At 46.7% G+C, this 18,858-nt stretch overlaps 1 protein-coding gene across 5 annotated transcripts in view; it reads left to right on the top strand.

The window, feature by feature from the left end:
- The window catches only part of Vps13d (vacuolar protein sorting 13 homolog D), a 233,810-nt gene that overhangs the window by 187,297 nt on the left and 27,655 nt on the right, over window positions 1–18,858 (top strand). For all 5 annotated transcript variants that reach the window (XM_076565634.1, XM_042272539.2, XM_042272538.2 and 2 more), the window contains one exon: window positions 843–1,038. In XM_076565634.1, the coding sequence (XP_076421749.1) occupies window positions 843–1,038 (196 nt within the window). The remainder of the gene's footprint in view (window positions 1–842; window positions 1,039–18,858) is intronic.

The following is an 18,858-nucleotide window of genomic DNA, read 5'->3' as shown; positions in this document are numbered from 1 at the left end:
TTGGCAGCCTTGCTGAATTATTTGGGGTGCCTTAATGCATTCTTTGCCATTTTCTCTAATGGTCTCAGCAAAACATGCAATATTATATAAACCCTGTCAAACATTTGGTGGTATTGGCTGCTCTCATGGTATTCATGGGAAACTGAAACATGTAGTTAGCTAGTCTTCTGCCTTACATTTCAGAGGATCTCAAACCTTTCCAAAGGACCCTATTTTCTAGTCTCCTATTGCTACATCCCATTGTCTGCATCTTCCCTTTATTGTCTATATGCTGCCTAAGACTTAGAATAGAAAAAAAAGGCCACCATTAACTTCCCAGCCTTTTCTTTCCTTAATTGATTGACTAATTATCTTTTTTTTTCTTTTCTTTCTTTTTTTTTTTTTTTTTTTTTGAGGTAGGATCTCATTTCTTCCAGGCTGGCCTTGAACTTATTGTGTAGCTGAATTCAAGATGACCTTGCATTTCTGGTCCTCTTGTCTCCACCTCCCTAGTGCTAGGAATTATAAGTATATGCTCCTGTTCCTGGTTTTATGTAGCAATGGGGATTGAACCTAGGCTTTGTACACGAGGCAGGCACTCTACCCACCAAACTCCTAATACATTCCCATCCTAAGGTTTTGTTAATTATCCAGGACACATGTTCCTTCTAATTCACAGTCTGGCACAACATCCTCTGAATCTGGACTTCCTAGACAAGTCCCCTAGGTCCCTCGACTGGTCTGCCTAGAGATCAACATTGCCTTTATCATTCCAGATTCATGAACTGGGAGTTTGGTTAGGAATGCTTTTGGTTTTGTCTTTGGCCAGGTCACGGAAACCCTTGTTTTTTTCCCCCTGCTAGGTATCATTGGTGGATTGACCAGTGTTATAACCTCAACAGTGGAAGGTGTGAAAACAGAAGGAGGGGTCAGCGGCTTCATATCTGGCCTTGGCAAGGGACTTGTGGGCACTGTGACCAAGCCAGTGGCAGGTGCCCTGGATTTTGCATCTGAAACAGCCCAGGCAGTGAGAGACACAGCCACACTCAGTGGTCCCAGGTCAGTGGTCATGGGGAGAGTGGATCTCTACTTTTGAGCTCTTATCTGAGGTTTTTCTAGTCCACAGTGATGTGTTTAATGATATACTGTCTGTATTAGTTATATGTTGTTTAACTTAAATACACGTAGCAGAAATGTCTGACTTGTGCAATAAAATTCTATGAGAAGAAGGCACATCGTGGCATGAAGAAGGGATAGCATGTGTCTGTCATCCCAGCACTGGGGAGGTGAAGGCAGAAGAACTGGGAGTTCAAGGTCATAGCAAGGTCAAGGCCAGTCTGGACTGCATGAATCCTGCTCTCACCCCATCCACCGACACAAAAGGTGGCATATATTTTTCCATAAATATATACTACTAGGTTGGATATAGATAAGAGAATACAATGTCTGGTTCTTTCATTAGAGAGATCAAAACTAGGATTATATCATTATCAGTTTTCCCAAGCTGATTGTGCCCTCGTGCCCATCAGCTGAAGGTTGGTGGTCTTTGCTCCTAGACCCAATGTAGTTCTAGAACACATCAGTTGTAGTTCATCACATGGGTTGTTCTCTTAGGTTTCCTTCTAGTCAAAATGCCAGCCAGTCCCCCAACCTTGGAAAAGGAGCATCCACACTCCCACAAGCAGGTTGGTGGTTCTGCTGTGGGGTATTGCCTTGTCTTGACACCAGCTAGGACTGGAAATCAGAGATGGCCCATGCAGTGCCAAACCCCACAGAACCCAGCTGCTTTCATTTAGCCCTTTGGTTAATGTTTTAGCCTCCCTTCTCCAGAGAGACAAGGATGGTTGCTGTTCTCAGTGGGCTCCACTCTGCCCATAGGGAATTCATTGCAGCCCAGATAGCTGATGTTCCCCAGATAAAGCACTGTCCTTTTCAGAAGCTGGTCTGGGCTGTGCCCATATCTGTTGCTCCTTCAGTAAAATTCAAAGTGAAGTCAACCCCAATGAAAATGAATGCCATTGTCTGTCACCAGGGAACCTCATCAGTGACATATTGCTGCAGTAGGGGAAGTGCTTGTGATTATAGACGAGGCCTTGCAATATGTTCTGCCAGAATGTCTTCCATCTGGAAGCAGCTGTTGGGGGGTGGGGGTAGAGGTGGGGGTGGGATAAGGGGGTGAGGTCTGTGGAGTTTACTTTAAAAGTTAAGCTGCAGTCTATTCTCAGATACAAAGTTAAAACAGCCCTGGCGTCTATTTTGAGGCATGTATGCAGTAGTAAGAACAGGCAGGCAGTAGAGAGTGTTTCCAGCTAGTTCTTTATTTCTGCTCAAAGCCCAAGAAGTCTCCTTCAGTCTACAACTGAAGACCCCCAAACATTCTCAAAGAACTTTATTTGTTAAAACCCAAGAATATCAAGGGATTGGTTTGTTTGCTCAAAAAAAAAAAAGGTGCTGGAAAGGTGGTTCAGTTTTTAGGAGCCGTGTATTGCTCTTTCAGAGGACCTGAGTTCAGTTCCCAGCACCAGTGTGGGGTGGCTCACAGCCACCTGTGACTCCTGCTCCAGGGTCTGTCCTTTTCTGACCTCCCTGAGCACTCGAACTCACACATGCACAGACATTTTCTCCCCACATATACACATGATTAAACATTGAAACCTTTAAAAGATGGTTTCTGTTGGATGGTAGCAGCCACACCTTTAATCCAAGCTCTCAGAAGGCAGAAGCAGGCAGATCTCTGAGTTTGAGGCCAGTCTTGTCTACAGAGAGAGTTCCAGGACAGCCAGGGCTACACAGAGAAAACCTGCCCCGAAAAACCAGATAAATAAATAAAGATGAATTCTACACTGCAAAGGTTAAGGGCGGTTGACTAAAGAGAATTGTTACTTTTGCACAACATTGGTTTGCAGGCCTCTAGGAGGCTTTGTATTCTTTCTAGGAGCAAAAATCATGGTGCCATGGTTGCTGTAGGAATAGAAATATTCTTGTCATTTTTACCAGTCATCCAGCATTTTCACAGAAAGTTTGACTTAGTGCCAATTGGTTTATATCATTACTCATTCATTTCCAGTCAGTAAATGTTGATTGAAAATTTCCTATGAACTCTAGGCTGAGAATACAGCAGGAAATAAGACTACCCCTAGCCTTGGTCCACTTAGGATTCATCAAGGCAGCAGACACAAACAACCATATAAATAATGATTTGCAGAATGATGCTAGATGACCCAGAAGTGATATAGAGATGGTGTGGTGATGGGTCTAATCAGAAGAAGTGCAGGACCAGGAAATAGTCCAGAGGTCTTATGAGTCCAGAGGGAGCCTGGTAGAACAGACCAAGTAGAAGGAGCTTCTTACAGAGTTCCAAGCATTGTTGAGAGGCCTCCACCTGGCCAGTCCCACTCATCTTTGAGCTTTACTTACAGACACTTCAGAAAGCCTCGTGGTCATCCACAGCCACACAGCCGTCTGGAGATGGTAAAGCCAGAGTCAGGCAGCCCATCCCCTGACCCAGCCCAGCCCCTGCTCTGGAGTGCACTGCTTGGACACTCACTCTGCCTAGAAACAAGCCACAGAACTAAGTGGCTTGGCATGGACACTCAAAGGAGGAGTTCTTCCCTTCAGTCTGTCCTCTCAGCTCCTGCAGGGCTGGTGACTGGGAAAGCCACAGCAGTCCTGCCCACAGGCCAGCAGATCAATCTCAGTACCCTTTGCCGAACTGCAAAGGAGGGAGGGACAGGGTCTTCCGAATGATGAGCAGTTGCCTTTTCACCCAGTTCCCTCTGCGTGTTTGTCTAGGTCCAGGTTATTAATGAGAAGGCCTGTGTTGGTGAGGGCAGAGCACTTGACCCAGAAAACAGCAGGGCAGAGTCCCAACCCCACTGACCCTGACTCATTGGTTCAATCTCTAGCCTGTCCACACCTCAGCATTTTCCATCTATAAATGAGAGATTAGATATACCTGTCTATTAAGTCTACCTCCCAAGGGTTTGAAGCCCAACCAGGATTATTTTAATATAGAAGCCATGAAGAGCTACAATAAAGCTGGGCAATATTATCTTCGGGTCATGCTCAGAGCTCCTTGCAGGTGGAGAAACATGTCCTTGTCTCTGGGCTTTGCTCCGATAACACTGGGGTCTCTTGAACATCCTGACACTCCCCAAGGGATAAATCACCCTGGCTTCTTGGAAGTGAGGTAGAGCCATCCAGCCATCCCGGGTGGTTGAACAGGATCCAGCGGTGTTACTCAGGGTTTTTCCCCACTGTTTAGACATCAGGGACTAACAAATGATTTGAAGGGATTAAAAGTGAGATTCTGACCGAAGACTGACCTGAGCCCAGGGAGCTCGCCAGGAACAGAACCCAAAAGTCCAAGAGTTCTGCACTTGGAAGAGACTCTCTGCTTCCTTTGCCATATTTCATCCCATTGAAGGCTTAGATCTCAGCCATCTATGTTTTAAATGACCCAACTTTTGAGCAGATGATAGCAAAAAAGTCATAAAACTGTGAAAGAGTACTCCTTCCAGTAATCCATCTGCATGGTAGCTTTACAGGAAACACTGGCTCCTCCTCGTGTTTATTTGAGCGTGGTTTTATTTATAGGGAACCCCCCTCCTATGTCCTTTCAGATTAAAATATTTCCAAGTTCTTCTCCTTGTTGGACATTCCAAAAAGACAGCCACCTAACTTTCTTCCAATGTTCCCATGGAGTCAACAGTCCTTAGGAAGGCAGATGGGGGAGGGGGCGAAGAGGGCGGAGGACAGCAGCACCTCTGGCCCTTGCATCCATGCTGCAGACCAGTATCCACCCCCTCCCCTTGCATTTGTTAACTCTACAAGTATGTGTGGTTTGGAACTGAAATGGGAAACTTTTTCCAAGGCAGTGTTCTGCTGGCTCAGGGTGCGTCTTTTAGTCTACATGGAGTGGGCCACATTCATCTGTTCCCAAGTAAAGTTTATAAAAATGGCACAGATGCTTGTGGTGCCATTGATGCCACAGGAGAGCCACTGCCACTCTCTGAGCAGACCAGGCCAAGCGGGCAGCCGGCCATGTGCGTGTCTGGTTCTCTGTCTGAATGCATGGTACTGGGGGCGGGTGTTCACAGGTGAAGGTGGCACTGCCTGCCTGGGCCCACACTCCTCTGTGTGTTTTGGACTCTGGGCAGCACAGCATGCTGGGAAAGCAGCAGACAGAGATTTATGAAGCCAGGCCCTGAGGTTTCCTCCGAAGGATCTCTTCACCTTTTTAGTCAAGACCCCAAAAGGCAGGAGAAATGGGAGCTGGCAGAAGTTGAAATATTTAAACCCATTTAGCCAAGCCCAGGAGTTTTGGGCTTATCTGGTTATTTAAGTTAGATAAGGAGGAGGAGAGTTTGAAGGATGATGATAGATCAGTGTTTAAGAATATAGCCATCAGGACTGACTTTCAGGAATCTCAGGACCCTGTACTGAGCCCAGAGATAGATTCCAGTTGCTGGGTAGCTTTTGAATAAGCCTAGGTTGATTTCAGAGAGGATTTATGTGGAGCATCTTTGACTTTTTCAGTAAAAATACTCCCAAGACACCACCCCAAATTTATTAATGACACTGTTAATGTCTGGTTGGTGGAAAAGTGAATGGCTTTTCCTTAGCTAGAATCTTTTCTGGTACAGCGTTTGTACTTTCCTCTGGCTCTCAGGAGTGGGAAAGAACTGCTCCTAGAGCTTCCCTGATTGCGATGGTCCTGCTTTGGGTCCCTCTGCCCTGCGCTGGTGTCATATTGAGATATCCAGCAGGCTTGGTTTGACCTGAGCCTTTAGGGACTTCCTAAAGAGCAAAGCCTAATAGGATGAAGGTGACACACACATGTTCTCAGTTTCCCCAGTGTATCTCCAAGATGGGAAAGCATACCCCCTTGTCTGAACAGGGTCAGCATTTCTCTGGAAGTTCCTGTTTGGTCTTCAGACTGCAAATGAATTTTATGTATCTTTCCATGTTTGTTTTAAGAAGGAAATATTTTCACTTGCTGCTCAATAAAATTAACACTTCTGAACATGCCCTGGGTCAGCCTGTGGCTCCACTTCTCATTTGTTTAAGTTCAAGCATGCATCTTCCAGATAAGTCCTGTGAACAGGGAGCAAGGATGCGGATATGGCTATTGAGAGGGTGAAGGCTGGAGTTCTCTGTGTATTTTGGCAGTGAGGCTTTATGTCCTTTCTTAGGTGGTTCTGTGGGTCAGCCTGGTACCCTTCTGCTGTGGTGTGGCATAATTATTAGTATGACCCCATTTCCATGAAGCCAGAACATCATTATCATATCCAACAAAGGAAAGGGATTGCCTGGCCTCTCCTGATGTCCACAGAGCACAGTGGACAGTCACCGTGGCCTCTGCTTCATTTGTCTTCTGCCCATGGCTACAAAGTGAGAGCCATGGCTTCTCACTTCCTCATCTTGCTGGATCAGGTCTCTCAGGAGCAGGTGTGGAAGTCCTTAGGTCATTTCACACCCTCAGTCTTCCCATGCTCCCCCAGAAGCCATGCCAGGCGCTGTCTCACTCCGATCTGAACTCAGGCTGAGGGAGTTACAGGAGAAGATATTTTTAAGAAACATCTTAACAGGCCTTCATGCCTTATAAGTTAAAATTCTCTCACAGGAACACAAGTAGAGAAATCTTATTTTCTGAGACAGACTTCTTCCCTCTTGCTGAACTCGAAATCCTCCACTCCCCTTCACTCAAAAGGCCCCAGACAATGCCGTCCTCATTATAGCATGACTTATGGAAAGCTCAGCGCTTCTGCCGAGAGAAAGGCAAGGTGTGTGTGTTCGTGCTCACACGGAGTTGAGAAAAGCCTTCCATTTCTGAAATCCCATGACTCATTTTTATGCAAGATTATCTGTTAGGGGGAAAAAAACACTTTTTTGGTCATGGTACATTATAATCATTTCTAGAAAGGAGAGCGTCTAATTTTTGCCATTTTTGGCATGCCAGGATGACTGACTTCATGGAAACAGCACGATTCTGCTCCCAAAGTAAAAATCAACTGAGCCAGGGAAGAGAAAGAGTGTTGCTCAAGCTCAGGCCTCCTGTCTCAACCAACATGTCCTGCAGAGAGTACGGCACGACGGCTCTCGGGCTGGGCTTCTGCCGTTTGGGAATCAATAGTCTGGCCATCGTCGGTCTGTCTCGCCTGTGTTCAGTGAGTTCACAGGACTCACATTCGAGGTCTTCAGTCTGAACTCTGAGCAAAGTAGCGCCCATAGTTCTCCCAGAGAGAAGTCTGTATTCTGTGCCTAAAGAAGAGTGGGGAGCCATTCACTGCCTGCTGGAGTCCTCTGCCAGGGCCTCGGTGGCGGCGTTGTTTTTAGGTTTTGATGCTGTCATGAGCCTGGAACCCTGATTGCAGTAGCGTCTTTGTCTGGGATCAGACTGGAGTCTTCCTAAAGACTGCTTCTAGGTAGAGCTGGAAGGCCCTCTCCCAGCAGCTTTAGATGGGAAGAATTCTGAACTACACACAAGTGCTCCCCTGCTGGAGAGCAGCAGAGAATGGAACACTGGTAATGTGGCAGCAGAGGTGAAGGACCCGAGGCTTGCAGGAGTGATGGGGGGGGCCTTGCAGTGCTCCTTCTCCTTCCCCCACACTTCAAAGACAGAATCCTGTTCAGTGTCTCACTAGTGAGAAGAATAAAATCAGATCGGGTCCACAGTTTCAGTGGCAGTATACTCTGAATGAAACTGTCTTGCCATAGTGCACTTACATAATCAAGTCAGTTGGTAGTGTTATCAGTCAGCATCCTGAGTGTACTAAATACAGAATGGGAAGTGCTTTCTAATTAGTGCAGGTTTGAGCATGTATGGAGCCTTAGAGTAGGGACCACTGAGGAACCTCAGCTCTGTAATAACCCTGTTCTTATATTCAGGTACTTATCTATGAGCTATAGGTACACAATAGTTTTATACTGGTAATCTCTAATGAGTGTACAATGGTGTTTTCCAGAACTCCCAACAAGAGTGCATGTAGGAGCAGACATAGGATACAGCTGTTTTTGATTAAGCAAGACTCACAGAGATTTGCAAAAATGTAAAACAGTCCCCTCCTCTCACCTTTGGTGACTCTGCAAACACGTTACTAGTGACAGGTCTACCTGTACCTGGTTAATTTCCTTGACAAGCTGTTCTGTTGGAAAATATAGTGATGATCCCTTCTATTGCTGATAAGCAGCACATATCAGTGATGGTGGATTAATCTGGAATACTCGAGGGCAGCAACAGTAATGTGATGCTCCACTTTGGACTCCTGCCAGCTGTTGTCAGCCTCCTGACTTGCTCCCGATTTTATGAGGTTTCACAAAGTAATGATTGGGAAGATTTTATCACATACCAGAAAGACCTCTTACAATAATTTACCTAATTTAGTCCTTCACCTTAACCTGCCCAATAAATTTTAATTTTGGCAACCTAAGAGAGTCCAGGTCCATCCTGTCAGAAGGCCACTTGGTTGGGTTAGCACAGCCCCAACTGATCTCAGATGATGGGATCTGTGTCTCAGTTTCCGAGTTTACTTATTTGCCCACTCCGGAGCTTTCGACCCTAGCGAAGCTGGTGCAGCGAGGCCAGCCCACGGCGTTTGGATAAACCCTTTGAACTCCTGAGGAAAGCTGTTTTTATGAGGCTGTAGCTCTGTGTTCACACTGGAGTCAGCTCCTGGTACATTTTCCCCAAACAGACTTCAAACATTGATAATGGCAGGGGTGACCCGGGTCGTATCATAAAATTCCCAGCAGCCACAGAAAACTTCAAAGAGGAAGAACAGAGCCCCACCTCTTCTTGCGAAGAGCCTGGGTCCTGGGGATCCTGGCTGGAATCCAGTCAGCCTTGCTGAGTAAGGCAGAATGACCGGAACAGGGCTGGTGGGTTCTCCAGATTTCACCAGCTGATCCCAGTGGCAAAATGAAGGTGGGAATAGCTGACACCTGTCTACCTCCTACTGTAGAGCAGTGCTTCATGACCACATAGGGGTGCATATCAGATATTTCCGTTACAAATCATAACAGTAGCAAAATTACAGTTATGAAGTAGCAATGAAGTAATTTTATGGTTAGGGGTCACCACAACGTGAGGAACTGTATTAAAGGGTTGCAACATCAGGAAAGCTGAGACATACTGCCTTATAGAGAAGATGGGAACCTTAGGTAGTCTTTTTGTGTGTTTGAACTTTGGGAGGCCCCATTAATTCAGGTTCACCAATTCTTGACTTGTAATTTTCCAGATACAGTTGCTTAGTAGTACTGCAAATTGACAATAGACACTGGTTATTGAACACGTGATTCTATACATGCAGTAGGTATTAAGTGAGAATAGCTGAATAATTGCGGTCAAACTGATTTGAAGAGTCTTCAGGTAGAGCATCACCAAACTGGTTTGTGTGCTAATGCTAATCATTTATTTTACATGTATATGTGTTTTGCATATATATATATATATGTGCGCCACATTCATGCCTGGTGTCCACAGATGACCGAAGAGGGCATTGGATCACCTGGAACTAGAATTGCAGACAGTTGTGAGGTGCCATGGGGGTGCAAGGAATTAGAACCCAAGTCCTCTGGAAGAATAACCAGTGCTCATAACCACTAGCCATCTCCAGCAACCTCTTAATACTCTTAAATCCCTCTTATGTGTTCACTAAAGTAAATGTGAGGTACTTAAAATATGCTTGTTAGTGATTTAACAGCTTAAGAAGAGTAAAACTACAGCCAGGGGACATTCTGCCCCCACCCCTGCCCCAATTTCCCAGTTTACAGCAGCACTTTCAAGACAAATAGTTTAGTCGCTTTTTTTTTTTTTTTTTTTTTTTGGTTTTTTTGGAGACAGGGTTTCTCTGTGTAGTTTTGGTGCCTGTCCTGGATCTTGCACTATAGACCAGGCTGGCCTTGAACTCACAGAGATCCGCCTGCCTCTGCCTCCCAAGTGTTAAGATTAAAGGCATCTGCCGCTGCTGCCGCCGCCGCCTGGCTTTAATCACTATTTTTAAAGTTAACAAATGATTCTTTGATTTTTCAGCTATTTGTATCCTGTTGTACTTAGTAGCCATTACGTTGCAGTTGTTAAGGACAGTTTTAAATCCTATGATTTTGTCCTGAACTGTTTTCTTATAACACACTTTTTCTTTAAAATAAATCTTAATTTAAGGGGAGATAGCTTCTCTTTGGGGTGAGGGGGGCTTGAGACAGGGTCTTACTCATTCCAAAGGCTACCCTAGAACTTCTGATCCTTCTGCCTCTGTCTCCCAAATGCTGGGATTAACAAACAGTGCCACCACAGACTTCAGCATTTTAACCTTATATTTTTAAGTCAAAAGTCTTTCTAATGTTTCTCTAGTGTCTCTGTAGCCAATTCTGCAGTCTTCTGCCCACCTTTCCCTGTACCCAATTCCTGATATTCAAGGGGGCAGCCTCACTCTTGTGGGAACTCTCTCCCCAGAGAGATGTAAAAAGTGTCTACTCTCTCCTTATAGGGCACAGACAACAAACTGAAGTATGAGTCTACCAGAGTCCAGCTTGGGGCACCAGTATGTCTGTTGGGCTTACAGAGCATGGGTGGTGGGTCACAGGAGGGGTATGGGTGACTGCAGAGCATCCACACCATCAGAAGGTCGCACCGAAGCATGGGTGACAATCGCCCAAAGCTGCACAGGTCAAGTGCCCCTTCAGACGCTCTTCCACAGTCTATGTGCCCTAGCACCTGAGAGGCTGAGGCCGTGTGCTGTTGGGGCAGAAGCACATGCATTAGCTGGAAGGTGCAGAAGGGCATGACTGACGTCAGGTGAAGGTCCACTGACCCTCCCCACATCGTTCCTATGAGGGAAGAGCAATGATCAACAGGCTTAATCTTGAAAGTAGTCGTGGCTTCTCTGATGGAGAAGAAGATGTTGTGCTCTGAGATGGTGCTCCACAACACCCCTCTCCTCAGCATCTTTGCGGTTTCTTCCATTTGGAGGTGTCTGTCTCTGTAATTCTAAAATGAATGAAGTGAACAAACAGACTGCTAGTCCCTCAGCCCATTAGACTGTCTGCTGAAATACGCACACGTTCCTTCTTATTTTCAGTATAATTCTCTCATCTTGTCTTGAGAAATCAATATTCAGATTTTACATTATGATTATGTGAATGGTGGTTCCAGTGAAGCCACATAGGTTCTATTATAGTTTTCTTTTAAGTTGTTTGGTTTATCGTGGTACCCAGCCCCACCATCCCACCCCCAAGTTTGTAACTGCCTTTAGTATTGTTGTTTGTTTAGTTTTCTATTTTTTAATTTCCATCTGCCTATTACTAATTTACCCACAAACTCTTCTCTGTGCATTTGAAAACAACTTAGATGGTTATCAATTTCATTCTTTTTCATGGGAATTCCCCCTAGACCTAGCACTCATCCACCTTATGGACCAGCCCTCCTCATGGATTGGCCCTCTCTATGAACTGTCCCACCCTATAGGCAGGTCCTCCCTATGGGCTGGTCCTCCCTATGGGCAGGTCCTCCCTATGAGCTGGCCCTGTCTAAGGACTGGCCCACCCTATGAACTGGCCTACCCTAGGACTGGCCCTGTCTATGAACTGGCCCTCTCTATGGACTGGCCACCCTATGGGCTGGCCCTGTCTATGGGCTGGCCCTCTCTATGAATTGGCCCACCCTATGGGCTGGCCAACCCTATGAACTGGCCTACCCTATGCTGGCCCTGTCTATGGACTTGCCCTGTCTATGGACTGGCCCTGTCTATGGACTGGCCCTTCTTATGGGTACTTGAATGTTGGTGATTATCCTCCTTCTGTCTAAGGCTGAAGAGGGCTCTGAGTGTTGAGTAATGATGGCCTGGTGGAACCCATCACCTGAACTCTGCCTGTGAGGAGGAGCAGGCCGGATGGGTGTCTGAGGAGATATGTCCATCCAGCTCCTCCTCACACAGCACTTGGCCCAATCCTCTTTCTTTCACCACCTCACACACATACCTCCCTCTTCCTCCTTTATACCCAGGCCTTCAGGGCTCCTTGGGGCCTTGTCTTTCAAAGATCTAGCAAGTTCTGCCATATTAATTAGCTCACTGCTCTGTGGCTTCCCCTCCCTCGGGCTTACATTTCATCGCCATGTGTCCATCTGTGTTTTGGCTTCTAAAACTTGTTGACACCTTTCTTTTATTCGTTTGGGTGTGTGCCATGTGTGGCCTCTTGCTTTCACTTCTAGGGGTGGGTGTCCCCAGACTAGATCTGCCATATACAATCAGAAGCCCTATAATGCAGACTTGATGATAATTCATCCGTCCTTAGCACTGTCCTTTTCCTAGTAGCTGTGGTGTAAGGTGTTAATATGGAATCACACTGCTAGCATTTATAAGCCTTTCTTGTGACTCAGGCCCAGGTCTATGTGGTTTACATGGATTATCTCAGTTTACCATCATAGCAACTTTGGGACATCTATGAAGGCAGTCCAGGTGGCCCTTCTCTCAGAAAGATTGTTGCCAGTCTGACCCCAGCTTTGAGTCTGGTATTGCTCTTTAATCTCTTCCTGTGTATTGTAGAGAAACAGGTTGGAGAAGGCTCTTGTCACATCCAAGGAACATGAAAGAAATAGCACGGCCAACGGTAGTGACACGGACCTGTCACCACCCCTCCTTGAACCATAAAAGCTATTCAGAGGGGCTGGCAGCTGGTGAGCGACTTTCTTAGATCCTGGGTGCTGATGGGTGTTTGTAGTTTGCAAGGGAAGTTGCTGAAAGTTTTCTTATCTTGACACTCGGAGGGCAAGAGGTCTTTCTTCAAAGAGAAGGGCTTGTCTCAGAAGGAGATGTGGGAAGAACATAAAACCGCAGGTTCTTTCTTCCTGGTGCTGGTCAGAAATGTGACAGCCAGTGAGAAAAGAGACGGCCCCGCTGGCAGTCCATGATTTGAGCGAGTGTTCTGCTCCTTGGTCTGAAGCAAGTGTTCCCCCTCTTAATCTCACTTAACCAAAGGTGAGATCCCTTTGACTCCTACGGACTAGGGATACTGATACCTACCTCTGTGGGTGGCGATGTGGATTGAATTATATAATGTATATAAACCACTCAGCCCGGCAGGTTACAGCTCAAGCAATTGTATTTGTTTCAGTGGTCTCTCCTGAGTGTGGAATATGAAACAGAAGTGAAGCAACAGTTGTATCAGACTGAAATCTGGCTGACGTCTCTCTGTTCTATGAATCTTGGGAGTTGTGTGTTATGCTTGGTTTTTGTCCTCCTTGTTTTCGTCACATAAAATCAACAGTTAAATCAGGCCTAGGAACCAGGCTGGAACTGCTGGCTGGCGGGTCTCACCTGGGCTCTTAGCCCACGTTCAAGAACTCTACAAGAGAAGGTGTGCAGAGGCCGTGAACCTGCCCTGAACCTAGTTGTGATGAACAGGTGACCCCAAACTGTTATTAGTGTGTTCTGTAAATGAGATGCTTCTGGGGTCCAGCAGGGTTCAGCCAAAGGCCCCACATGACAGGAAAATCTGCCCCAGAGCCAGGCTTGTCGGGTAAAAGTTATGTAGCAAATGTCTCCAAACACTGGCATCTGTTGTCTGCTGCGGGTAGGGCAACCGAGTCTGATGGAGTGCTTACAGAAATGTGGACAGGGCATGCGACCTGTGACAGCTGACAGACTGTTTTTGGCCACTGCTGCACATCCAGCTCTTTGGATAAACAGCTTTAAAAGCATTACATGGTTTGGAAAGCATTCTTCAAAAAAAAAAAAAAAAAAAAAAAAAAAAAAAAAAAGGTTATATTTTCCAGACGCATGACAATCTAAGGCTCAGTATTGTGTAAGGGTTTAAGTTGTCCAGCCAGAGTCCCCTCCAGCAGGGCTGTTGTCACTGTTGAGGGCTGTGCATCTGAATCTGCCTGGACAGTCTCCCAACTCTACTGTCATTTAGGTTGGGGTCCCTAATATCTGTTTAGAAACAAAACAGCTGACTGGAGTTCAGGGCTAAGTGTTGAGGATGAAAAACTGCTTCATTTTACCTCAGTGTGTTGGGCTCTTTAAAAACATTCCTATCGTGTCCTCGATTCACAATTTGGCAGAATAGAGATGGTGGGCAGCTTATTCTGAGGCTCTGAGCCCTTCGAGATGAACTTTCTCTAGACTATAAATGCTCATTCTCAATTCATTACAAACCTCGTCCTCCCACTTGGCTTGTTCCCAGAAATTTAACCCACCGCCTCGCCTCCTAGGAAATTCTGAATGACGTTAGGCAAGGGAGGTGGCTCTTGGGACACGGCATTCAGGCCTAGCACTTTTTCTGGGTCTCTTCTGGACCATGCGATAAATACAAAGTGTTCTATCTAGTGATAATTTGAAGAATTTTTTTTTTAAATCCAAGTCAAATATACCACAGACTTTTTAAGTTTCAGGGAAGGATTCATGGAGTTGTTATTCCCAAAGTGCAGTGGGAGAGCTGTCAGGACAGCTTGGAACATCATCCTGATTGGTTGTGTCGAAGTGACAGCAGTTCATCTGCCTGTGCAGGATCAGTTCCTCCTTGACTCAGATCTCGGGGATCAAAATACCCCGTGCAGAGTTCCCTTGGGTGTCAGCGCAGGTAGGTCTCTGGGCAGGAGAACAGGGCTGCAGTCTGTGGGATCCAAATTCCAGTTCCAGTCTTGTTTGTTACAGCTTTGTTTGCAGACTTGTGCAGATAGCTTTGATCACACACACACACACACACACACACACACACACACACACACACCCCCCACACACACACACACACACCTGCCCCAGTCATTCTTTCCAGTGGCAAGAGGAGAGGATCATCTGTGTCTTGGACACATGTGTGGCATAGTGCACACCTATTGATTTTCCTGCAGGAACATCAGAGAGAGGACTTCTTCCAAGGGTTGGCTCTCCAGATATTGGGAAGAAAGGCCATGCAAGCCATAAAAGTTACAAGTTCAATACCTTTCTGTTAAAATTAAAGGCATTAAGTCAGTCTGGGCTGTGTGGTACTTAAAACATTCCTCAGCAGCTGCGGCTCTAGCCCTGTCCCCAGCTGGACTGACCACCACTTAAATTGGTTATATCTCATCACCCAGAAGAGTTGAGTCATTGGCCCAGCCTACCCATCACTGCTTCAGTCCTCTGTCTGAGTTCTTACAGACACCTCTGGGAAACTTAGAGATATACCAGGCTAGTTCAAACAGGAGGAATGGGTCACTGCACCCTATATAAAATGTAGTGTCCAGGAACCCACTGTAAATGGTCTGCTTTTCACATGCTCCTCCCTTGAAGAAGTACTTTGCATGTTCACAGTGTTTTGTTTTGTTTTTTTAGCTGCCGGTCAAGAGGTCAATATCAAAACAAAATAAAGAAGGCCTTGAGAGGCATTTCAGAAAGAGTGGGTGTGTATGTTGTTAGAAAGCAAATCCCAAGTCTATTTTTTCCTGGGCCCCCAAACCCGTATATGATAGCAGTGCTTCTTACCCTAACCGCGTCAGTGATATAAGTAGCAACATCATGGAGCTGGTAGAAGAGGTAGCCCATAGCCAGCTAGGAGAGACTGGTGCACGGTGGTGAGTCTGCAGGCAGAGGCTCTTGCATATGATTGGCTGCTGCTACTGCTGCTATGTAAGCAGCTTGTGCTCCTACAGTTTCAGAGTCTGGTCTCCTTGTTTGCTTTTGATTAAATGTCCCTGGAATATCGTCATAAAAGTGATCTTAAGATAGAAAGGGTCCAACAGGAAGTGGAGATATTGAGTGTTGGCTGATGATAGACTCTCATTCTCAGGGATAGGCCAGAGACTCTTGATGCATGGAGTCTCACTGTGGGCCAGATTAGGCCTCCAGGGATCTTTGTGTTATGTAAGGGCATCTAAAGGAGGTTGAATTCACTTAGTTATATTGACCTGGCCCATGTGACAATGTGAAACAAGTGCTCCGTTGACTGCCCTTGGAGATGTGAGGTGTCCTTGTGGCTAAAGCTGACTGAACTCTAACCATCTATATAAGCAAGCAGAGGCAAGTTCTGTGGATTACACATTCTCTTGAGAATTTCCTTGATGAGCCTTTCTTTTTGTTGCTTCTTGTTTTCTGGCTCATGTGGTTCTTTGTAACATTTTTAACAAATCAGAATAAAGAATATGCAGAAGAATTGCCACAGACAAGAGGGATTCTAAAGAGCAAGAGACAGCTTTTTGTGGTCCATTCATTCCAGGCACTGCCCGTGGACCCCTGAAAAGGTGCTTTAGGCTTCAGAATGACAGAGTCACTGGCTTGTCAATCTCTCAGCATTGGTACATGGACAAAGAAGCCTTTGAGGAAACTGCTGGGAGAGAACCTGCGTGAACTTCTGGGGTCAGCTTCCCTTTCCAGCTTGTGCACAGTCTTCATCTGTGAAGCACAGATGAGCTGCTGGAGTCAGGAGAGCCTTCTTCATGCTTAGACTCTCCAACCAGATGAAGCCCTGCCGGAGCAGGCTGGCTACCCAGCTGTGTGGGTGCTAGTCAGAAATCCTGAGTTCAGGGCAAAGGAATGGATTCATTCAGAAGATCTGATGCTTGGGACCTTCTGCTTGATTCCATAAGACCAATTTCCCAAAAGACATGCATGTATGCACGCACACACACACACACACACACACACACACACACACACACACACACACACACACGGTAACTCATGTATCCCACATTGGTAGTCAAGTCCTGAGAAACTAAGTTTGCTCTTTTCTGTATTAAAAGTATGATCAACTAGTAGTCAACATTTGTACTCCTGCCTCCTGTGGAACCAGGAAGACTAGAAGATGGCTGTAGATAGAAGATGCCTGCTCCTGATGTCCTGGCTGAGTTCAAGTACAGGTTCAAATGCATGAGGACTTGGTGGCTGTTTTACAGGAAGTTTGCCAGGGATCGGGCTGAAGATTTGCTTTTGTGAGAACAAAGTGAAGTTGTGCGTTGAAGAGCAGTTCGGGGCCTATATCTAGGGCCCAGGGCCTGCTGGGATGGTTTACACTCGGGCTGTCCTTTTGCCCTTCCACTGAACTCTCTTCATTTCAGCCATGAGCAAACAGTCAGGGCCTGAACTAACAACCCTGCAGTCCTCCGAAGCACGGCTCGCTTACAGTACCGAACAAAGGGAGGGAGGGCCGCGTGGGCCGGCCCGGGCCGTGGAATGCAGCTTCAGGGTTCTGCTCCATAAATTTAACCAGCACGACGAAAAGAAGATAATATGAGCCTTCGTGATGATCTGAAAGGGGGAGGCTCTGTGTCCCATTGATTGCGGTCTGGCCCGTTGCCAGGCCCAAGCCTGACCGACAGTTGAACCATATCGTTAAGGCGTGTAATACAGCTCGAGTCTTGTACTGCCGCCAATGAGTACATATCCACAGGGCAAAAGTTTATAAAGAGTTGAGGCTGTCCTGCTTAACCCTCTCACACGGCATGTAATAGACCCAGCTGCCATTCAGAACCTGCCCATCCGAGGTCACACAGGGAAACCCGCATGCTTCCTTTCTGCAAACAGCATTTCAGGTCTGGGGAGAAGGAAGGAGAGTCACTTTGAGGGGGTCACAATGCGGGAATGTTCCTCTCTGGAGCAGCTAAGCAGTCTGCCTCCATCCCTCCCCCCGGCCCCCAGCCCAGAAATGGGACACCACGGTGCTTTCTTCTGAGTGGCTCTGTTTGCAGTATAATGTTACTGAAGGAAACAGGGCTGACACAGCAGGAAACCTAGCCGTCTCCGAGGAGGCTGTGCTGGTGGCAGAGTGCTTGATGCCTGGATGCTGGATCTTTTTGTAGCATTGCTGAGGCTCGAGATGGCTCTAGCTCCCCTCTGTACTGTCCCACTGCTCAGGACTGTGAACTGTGAACGACTTTTCTCTCTGGCTCTTTGAGGCCCAGTCTCCATGCTGATCAGAGCAGGTAGAAGGTTGCCTTGTGGAATGAAATGGCCCAGTGTTGCAGATGGCCTCAAAGGAACTCTATCCCCTCACCAGCAAGGGCACAGGGAAGTAGATTTCCCAGTGAGGCCCAGGCAGCCCGAGTTCTCAGAAGGAATAGTGAATTGAGCAGATATGCAGACAGAAGGGCTTTAATTAATGTAGGCAGAAGGGGAGGCTACCTGCATTCAGAGGACCTGGAAGGGAAAGTGGATGGGATAGTCTCATCCTGTTTGTCAGCAGCCATCACATCCCTTAGCCGAAGTGAAGACCTTGCCCATGCTTTGTATCTCTGTCATTTCCAGAGCATAGAGGGATCCTGGCCTTTTGTGGCTCATGTCCAGAAACCAGGTCACCAAGCTCTGTGCCCAGGAGCTGTGGCACTCCCTTCCACACCCAGAATCTGCCCATTCCAGAAAGCAGCAGTGACACTCCCTGGCTGCAGCCTTGTTTCTTTCTGCTCTGCCTTCCAGAAGTTCATCTTTATCTGCTCATCACCTGGGAGTCCAGCTGCTACACAGCTGGCACAGGAAGCCTGGGCGTAGGATGAGGATGCCGAGTCAGATGTGCTCAGCATGCTGTGACCTCCTGGGGAGGCCGGGGGATTTCTGTTTCTTTTGGTGCTGTGGGCTGAGTAAAAAGGCTTTAAAGGTAGAAGAGACACCGCGGCCAGCCAGCCTGAGACTTGTGGGGCCTTTGTTAGTCATGCTGCCACTGTCAAGGTGCTCTGAAGGCCTCAGGAGGCTCTGGTGGTGACTCCAGCATGGAGGGTGTTGTCATCTGGACTCCATTACACTATTGCTAACCCTAAACTGCATGTGTCTCTTCATCGTGCATGTGAGGCCAGATTGTATGAAGAAATTCTTCTGCTCTTTGGATTTCTTTGGTTCTGTTTAATAATCACTGAAGATGCCGTGACTTAACCAGATGCTAGCTAGGGTTTATAGAGATTCTTATCTGCAAAATCTG

Source organism: Peromyscus maniculatus, chromosome 2 (genome assembly GCF_049852395.1).
Source record: "Peromyscus maniculatus bairdii isolate BWxNUB_F1_BW_parent chromosome 2, HU_Pman_BW_mat_3.1, whole genome shotgun sequence".
Classification (NCBI taxonomy): Eukaryota; Metazoa; Chordata; class Mammalia; order Rodentia; family Cricetidae; genus Peromyscus; species Peromyscus maniculatus.
This window is presented reverse-complemented; position numbering and strand designations above follow the sequence as displayed.